The following is an 8458-nucleotide window of genomic DNA, read 5'->3' as shown; positions in this document are numbered from 1 at the left end:
CAAAACAGAACGGTCATGTTTTACAAATGTTAGGGTATCAGGACATTGTTTTTGGCAGTAACAGCCAACTCCTCTCCCTCTTCTTTTCACTTTTCTATGAAAAAAGAAAGTGCTCAGCATTTCTAAACAGGAAGAAAATGAAGACTTCTTTGGAAGGAAAATAGGTTATCAATAGAAGAGAGGAAATTCTGAGAGAAAAGAAATAACAAAGAAAGCAAACTTCTTTGGGGTAATGTCCCATGGTTTAGAATCATCTAACATCAGATGACTTGCTTTTTTTGTTTTTTTTTTTTGGTAAATTTTCGGGATTTATCAGACAGCAGCAAATCTATGTAGGTTTGAAATCACTCACGAGATAATTTATCAGAGTGAATTTCTGTTGCACGTTGCTGTTTGGGCTGCTTTGTTTTCACTTCTTCCAGCGTCTCAGGGTGATCTGAAATAAGAAACACTAAGCTTAGGCTCTTCTACTAAGCAATGACAAGGGTATTGCTTTATACATAATTATGTTTCCAAAATATAATACAACTACTAACCAGTGCTGGGAACAACTGCACATCTCAGCACACTTTTCCAAGGATGGCCACATCCACAGCCTTGTTGAGTAGACAACTAAACCAAATGATTCTCAATGATCCCCAGCCCCAGTTCCAGCTAACTGAACCAGGGAAAGGTATTTAACCCCAGGGCAGCCATCCATGGACTGCCAACAAACTAGGACATGCCTAGAAAGGAAAATAAGTGAGGGTGGTCAGATGTCTGTGCCAGGAATTCAGACTAGGGGAACTAAGAGACTATGCTGACTGGTGGTATGCACTGGAGCCAAAAAGTCACAGTATGTATGGAGCAGGGCAGCTCACAAGAGAGAGGAAGAGCAGCCACAATACTTGCTGGCATGATACCTGGATGCTACAACAGCTTTGTATCTTTACAGTAAACTCCTCTGTTATACTTGAGGTAGGTTAAGTGGGTTTACTTGAGATCAGTTGATCAGTATATTCAATAACAAAATCACAAGTAGAATTCCTACTACAGGCATACCTTGTTTTATTGCGCTTCACTTTATTGCAGTTTGCAGATATTGCATTTTTTACAAATTGAAGGTTTGTCACAATCCTGCATCAAGCAAGTCTATCAGTGCCATTTTTCCAACAGCATGTGCTCACTTTGTGTCTCTATGTCACGTTTTGATCTTTGATGTTAGTACTGTAATTGTTTTGGGGTGCCACGAACTGTGACCATATAAGATGGTGAACTTAATTGATAAATGTTGCGTGTGTTCTGACTGCTTCACCAATAGGCCGTTCCCCTGTCTCTCTCCCTCTCCTCGGGCCTCCCTATTCCCTGAGACACAACAATATTGAAATTAGGCCAGTTAATAATCCTACAATGGCCTCTAAGTGTTCAAGTGAAAGGAAGAGTCACACGTCTCTCACTTTAAATCAAAAGCTAGAAATGATTAAGCTTAGCGAGGAAGGCATGTTGAAGATCGAGACAGGCTGAAAGTTAGGTCTCTTGCACCAAACAGGTAGTCAAGTTGTGAATGCAAAGGAAAAGTTTTTGAAGGAAATTAAAGGTGCTACTCCAGTGAACACACGAATGATAAGAAAGCGAAACAGCCTTATTACTGATATGGAGAAAAATTTTAGCGGTCTAGATAGAAGATAAAACCAGTCACAATATTTCCTTAAGCCAAAGCCTAATCCAGCCCAAGGCCCTAACTCTCTTCAATTCTATGAAGGTTGAGAGAGGTGAGGAAGCTGCAGAAGAAAAGTTTGAAGCTAGCAAAGGCTGGTTCATGAGGTTTAAGGAAAAAAGCTATCTCCATAACATAAAAGTGCAAGGTGAAGCAGCAAGTGCAATGTAGAAGCTGCAGCAAGTTATCCAGAAGACCTAGCTAAGGTAACTGATGGAGGTGGCTACACTAAATAACCGATTTTCAGTGTAGATGAAACAGCCTTATACTGGAAGAAGATGCCATCTAGGACTATAGAGAAGTCAATGCCTGGCTTCGAAGCTTAAAGGATAGGCTGACTCTCTTGTTAGCAGCTAATGCAGCTGCTGGCTTTAAGTTGAAGCCAATGTTCATTTACCATTCTGAAAATCCTAGGGCCCTTAAGAATTATGCTAAATCTACTCTGCCTGTGCTCTATAAATGGAACAAGAAAGCCTGGATGACAGCACATCTGTTTACAACGTGGTTTACTGAGTATTTTAAGCCCACTGTTGAGACCTACTGCTCAGAAAAAAATATTCCTTTTAAAATATTACTGCTCATTGACAATGCACCCAGTCACCCAAGAGCTCTGATGGAGATGTACAAGGAGATTAATATTGTTTTTATGCCTGCTAACACAACATCCATTCTGCAGCCCATGGATCAAGGAGTAATTCTGACTCTCATGTCTTATTATTTAAGAAATATATTTTGTGAGGCTATAGCTGCCACAGTGATTCCTGTGATGGATCTGGGAAAAGTAAACTGAAAACCTTCTGGAAAGGATTCACCATTCTTGATGCCATTAAGAGCATTCGTGATTCACAGGAGGAGGTCAAAATACCAACATTAACAGGAGTTTGGAAGAAGTTGATTCCAACCCTCATGGATGACTTTGAGGGCTTCAAGACTTCAGTGGAAGTAACTGCAGATGTGGTAGAAACAGCAACAGAACTAGAATTGGAAATGGAGCCTGAAGATGTGACTGAATTGCTGCAATCTCATGATAAAACATTAATGGATGAGGAGTTTCTTATTATGGATTAGCAAAGAAAGTGGTTTCTTAATGTGGAATCTAGTCCTAGTGAAGATGCTGTGAACATTGTTGAAATGACAACAAAAAGTTTAGAATATTACATAAACTTAGTTGATAAAGCAGTGGCAGGGTTTGAGAGGATTGACTCCAATTCTGAAAGAAGTTCTACTGTGGGTAAAATGCTATCAAACAGCATGGCATGGTATAGAGAAATTTTTCATGAAAGGAGAAGTCAATCAATGGGGTTAAACTTCATTGTCTTATTTTAAGAAATTGTCACAGCTACCCCAATCTTCAGCAACCACCACCCTGATCAGTCAGCAGCCATCAACATGGAGGCAAGACCCTCTACCAGCAAAAAGATTATGACTCGCTGAAGGCTCAGATGATGGTTAGCATTTTTTAGCAATATTTTTTAATTAAGGTATGTACATTGTTTTTTTTTAGACATAATGCTACTGCACACTTAACAGACTACAGTATAGTCTAAACATAACTTTTATATGCACTGAGAAACCAAAAATATTGCGACATGCTTTACTGCAGTGGTCTGGAACCGAACCTGCAATAGCTCCGAGGTATGCCTGTATTTCTACTCCATTAAATTACAGTTTTTTTCTTTACTGCAGAATACTGAAACAGAATAGCCAGAGTTAATCATATACTTAGGGAAATATTCTCAAGTCTCTCTCAAGTGTTAGGTTCATACAAAACCTTGCAAAATACCATTTTACAGTGATCAGAGTGAAGGAATAAGGACATATGAATTCTCTTCTCTCCATCACCACCAGCAGTTGTAACAACTTATTTGCTCATGTTTGAAATGAGTCCAGACTATCAAATGTCATAGTGTTGCTTCCTTGACTGAGGCCTTTCTACTACCCCTCTAGCTATTTTTGATAGCTCTAAAGAGGTACAGATCTTCTTATGTAAAAAGAGTCTTTGATCATGAGCCCCAGAATTTCAAACGACTCATCTTTACAAATAAGTGTTGCCACTCCATGCTGTTAGGGTTTCCTCATTACTTCCAGGGGGAGAAGTTTCTATTTTCATTCCCATCTAAGCCCCCGCTTCCCCAGGTTAGAACCTCTTCTTTGCCCTAACCTCAGTACAACTATGCCTCAGTCTCACTTCCCAACACTGTTATAGGAGCTTTTCAGAGCTTCCACCAACCTTTTTCCTATATTGGCTCACCCAGCTTCACCCACTAGACAATAAATTCTATGAAGTCAAGGACTATGACAGTCCTGGTCATTGTATTCCTAGCAACTATCACAGTGCCTGATACATAGCAGGTGATCAGAAAAAGTGTGTAGAAGGAGTGAATGAATAAACAGATGAATGAACTAGCTTCAGAACTTAGAAAAGTTAGGAAAGCACAAAGAAGAGGGCTGAATTCAGAAGGACTTCTAGTAATACAATAATTCAATTATACAGTACATTAAATAAGCTTTTGTGGACTAGCCTGTGAACCTAATCAGTTTTTCAAACATTTACATAATCTACTCCAAATTTTAAAAAAGATCAATTTTCCTGGCTATTTCCACATTAGGCTATGATAGCCTTAAGGGCAGGGAAGAAGTTTCCATCTCTGAATCTGGTGTTAGCACACTGACAAAATTAGTAGTCTGATTACATATGTCTTATACTTCCATCTAGGTTTTAAGTGACTCTTACAGAGCACAGAGCTTTGCTTATAACAGAATGTCACTGCTATTTTTTGATCATGACAGCATGAGTTAGACAGTCTGGTCCATATTCAATTCCAAAATCCCCCATCATGGAGTTCCCCAGCAGTGAGAACTTTTGGAAATGTGTGGGAGCATTCTGAGTTCATAATGACTAAAGAAAGCTAATGCCATTTAGGGCTTGGGACCAAGGATGTTAGGTATCCAATGTATGGAACAGGCCCACACAACAAAGAATTGTACTACCTAAAATGCCAGTGGTGCTGAGTTACAGGAGGCAACAAACTTGACAAGAGTGAGAAATAATCTTTAGCAGAGGCAGGGGGCAGAGATTAAGAGTACGGGCTCTGAGTCAGTCACACTAGCATACCAATTCTTGTCCAAATGCATGGGAAAGGGTAACTTTGGGTAAGTTACTCAGTCTCTCAGCTTCTGGGTTCTCATCTGTAAAGGAGTCTCATAATAATGTCTACTCTACATGGTTTTTAGAAGTAAAAAATAAGATCCCGTCCAGCAGATAGTAAGATTAAGTGCTCACTCAACGTTAGCTACTATTATTAGCTTTTCTTGAAAAGTTCTCTGCTATTAATCATTATGAAAATAAAATTAGACCATGCCTCTTCTGCTTTTAGGACAAAAATGTAATCCGTCCCCCTCCAAGTGCTGCAAAATCACTACCTTGAAGTCTAGTGTACTTGGGCAACACATTATTCTTGGCTTCTCTTTGCAGATCTCATTTTTGTACTTGTTCTTCTTATTTTTCATTAACTAGCATACTTACCACCTTTTGCCCCACTATCAGAATAACTGCTGCTGTTCTTAGAACTTTTGGAGTGAGTCCCCAGGAAGACACTTGCAGACTTGTTTTTCTGGGTATAAAAAGTCAACACTTCTTCCAGTTCAGCCTCACTGAAATGAGGAGAAAAAGTATGGTCAGAACAGGAAGCTGTTCTGTAAAATATCTTTCCACAAAGATTTTGTTATGGAAACAGAGTTAGCTGGAGAAGGGGAAAATGAAAGGCACAAGCTGAAAACTCCATATTAATGTATGGTTAAACTGGAATATAAATGAAAGAAGTCGAAAAGGTTTAAAACATGATAATGCTTTGTGGGGTGCAGTGGGTAGGCGTTTGGCTGCTAACCAAAATGTCGGCAGTTCAAATCCACCAGCCGCTCCTTGGAAACCCTATGGGACAGTTCTACTCTCTCCTGTAGGGTGGCTATTAGTTGGAACTGACTCAGTGGCCATGGGTTTCGTTTTTTTTCTTTTTTTTTAAATGGGTATTAATATGTGACTATTTAAATTAAAATTAAAATTAAAGATTCTGTTCCTCAGTTACACTAGCCACATTTCAAGAGCTCAGTAGCCACACCACAAAGAGTTTTATTGATAGGACAGCCATGTTTTAGATTAGGAGTCAGCCAACTACAGACTGTGGGCCAAACTTGACCTGTAGTCTACTTTTGTATGGCTCCTAGCTAAGAATGGTTTTTATATTTTGAAAGAGGAATATCTGACAAAGGTCATACGTAGCCTGCAAAGCCTGAAATATTTATTATCTGGCCCTTTGCAGTTTGCCCACTCCTATTCTAGATCACTGAAGTATATTCACTAAAGATTACGGCACATTTCATTTTAACTACCTATGTTAGAAATAAGGAGACCCACCTGTGGAATCCTGGAGTCATTCCCTAACTATCTGTACAATGAAAGACACTGAACTAGATGGTCTCTAAGGTTACTTCAAATTATTAAAATTATATGCTGTTTATGAACATTCACAAAATGTAAAGTATAAGAAAATAGATGAGGGCCTATGGTATTCTTCCAGTAAACATTTTATGCATGGGTTTTGTAACATCTACTGTAGGTTCTCAATGATCTTTTTCATTTTTTTCCTGGAACCTGGCTATATTCTAGATAGGTGCCCTTCAAATATATGAAGCATCCCCATGTTATAAAAAGAACGCTAAACCTGGATCCCATCTTCAGAAGGCATTCTAATGAAACCCTACGAAATTGCTTCTATGAGTCTCAGAGTAAACCAAAGATGTCCAAGGTAGCTAAGTGCCACAATGGGCGTACCTTAGGTAACCTTCAAAGATCTAAAGCTGAAGTTGCAAGCTGGCGATTGCCTCTGCCTGGCTACGTGTTTTATTTGGCCCTTCACAGGATATTAAAAGGTAAAGGTTAAGGTTGGTCAAAATACAAGCTGCTTTACTTACTGTCTTATCCTCTCCCCACTCCATAAGTTGTTACTTTCCTGACGTCTGCAGGTGGTTGGATTTACCAACCCTGACAAAGGTATTGATGTGTCCACTCTAAACTTAATAAAAGAACTGGTGCTATCTAATATTTCCCAAACATCAACATTTAATCCATAATCAGGAGTAACTATGTTCCAACATATTTTATCTCCAAATCAATATCCTCAGTTAATAACACATACAATTCATTTTTAGTATCCAGCTAGACCTGAACAGGGGAATGCACATCATTTTTTAAAAGGTTTTCATTTTCATTTTTTATATTTTAAAGATTTTGAAGACCCCTAGGAGGAATCAGAAATTAATTTTTTAGCTTTAAAGGGAGAACCAGTTTCTAAACATAAATCTAGTCTTTTTCCTTTTCTAATTTTACAATGTTGATGTGGGAAATGGTTTCATGCTTTGTTTCTATACTTGGTTTATCAATCATATTACTCAAGGCCAAAGAATGTCAACAAAATAACATTACACAATTACGGACTCCTACAAAATGATGTATTTGCTATGTGTTTAAGCATGTGATACTGAGGCTACAATTAGGTCTGTAAAAGGTATTGAACAAAGATCATACTATGCTGGTGACTGATAAACCACACCACCTGGAATTAACTTCACAAATCAACAGAGTTTATTTTCTACTGCTTTTCCCCTACTGTGACTTTGATGGTTGAAGTCTAATTAATAAGGTAATACAGATGTTTTATCCTTCATTTTAGTGGTTTTGTAAACTCTCTGTTTTAGAAAAAGATCGCCCAGTGTGAATCTTACAAAATTTAAAACTAAACATCTTTATTACCTTTTCTTTTGGAAACACAGTGTAAATGGACAAAATGGCCTGGCTGATGTGTATCAAGACAGCTGAATGCTGACATTTTCAATCCATAAAGACTAACCCTAAGCATAAAAGACTTGTTCTATTTTATATAAATTAGGCGTAACCCTCACAGTGCTGAGAAATTGCCAATTCCTCAACCCACTCAATGCAGGCAAAATTTGGTCATTGCCACTACATCAATAGGTCAGGGATAAACTCAGAACCAGTAAACACTAGACGCCTCTAACCTCAATTTCCCAAAAAGCTCTCTCAGCACTTCAAGCGGTGTCTACTTTGAAGCCTGTTTCAAGATACAGCCCAGATACCCAGCAGCAGTGTTTTGATAACTGAAGCCATGACAATTGCAACATAATTGGCTGAAATCTGGAAAGGCCCAAGCCTATGAAATTTTTTTTCTTTCTGAGAGTCACTTCGTTCATGTCCATGCGTCAGGAACAAGGGAATATTGGGAATTCAATGAGAGCAGTATGAAAGATGGAATAAGATGGTATTTATTAATCAAGAATGTCTTCTACCTTGCTTTTCTGATGAACTCCTGAAAGTTTTCTGTATTCACCGCATCTTCCTCTTCTTCCTCAAGTTTTTTCTTTGATTTCTTTTCAGCCATTTGTTCTGTTTCCTACCCAGTCCCCAACCCCCACAGAAAAACAACAAGATAAAACTGACTGCTGATAAACGTATACTTCATCATCTGGTTTCATTACCCTTGAGTTAATTTGTCCTTATAGTAAACACAGTTAATTCCTCCATATATTTTGCCATCTGTAAATGTGATATGTTACTTTCTACTATTATTTCATGAAACGTTTTGGGATTTCCAAGTAAAAGCTGCAGAATAAATGTAAATTTTTATCATGTTTTTACTTTCTATTACTTTCAATAGCCCACTGAAAGGACTTTTTATAGGAGCTTAC

At 38.3% G+C, this 8458-nt stretch overlaps 1 protein-coding gene across 1 annotated transcript in view; it reads right to left on the bottom strand.

Moving 5' to 3' along the window:
* The window catches only part of TTLL5 (tubulin tyrosine ligase like 5), a 295735-nt gene that overhangs the window by 150088 nt on the left and 137189 nt on the right, over positions 1-8458 (bottom strand). The window contains 3 exon segments of the mRNA XM_023726122.1: positions 353-436; positions 5223-5350; positions 8060-8209. Of these exon segments, the coding sequence (XP_023581890.1) occupies positions 353-436; positions 5223-5350; positions 8060-8209 (362 nt within the window).

This window comes from Trichechus manatus, unplaced genomic scaffold (assembly GCF_000243295.1).
Source record: "Trichechus manatus latirostris isolate Lorelei unplaced genomic scaffold, TriManLat1.0 scaffold00010, whole genome shotgun sequence".
NCBI classification, from domain to species: Eukaryota; Metazoa; Chordata; class Mammalia; order Sirenia; family Trichechidae; genus Trichechus; species Trichechus manatus.
This window is presented reverse-complemented; position numbering and strand designations above follow the sequence as displayed.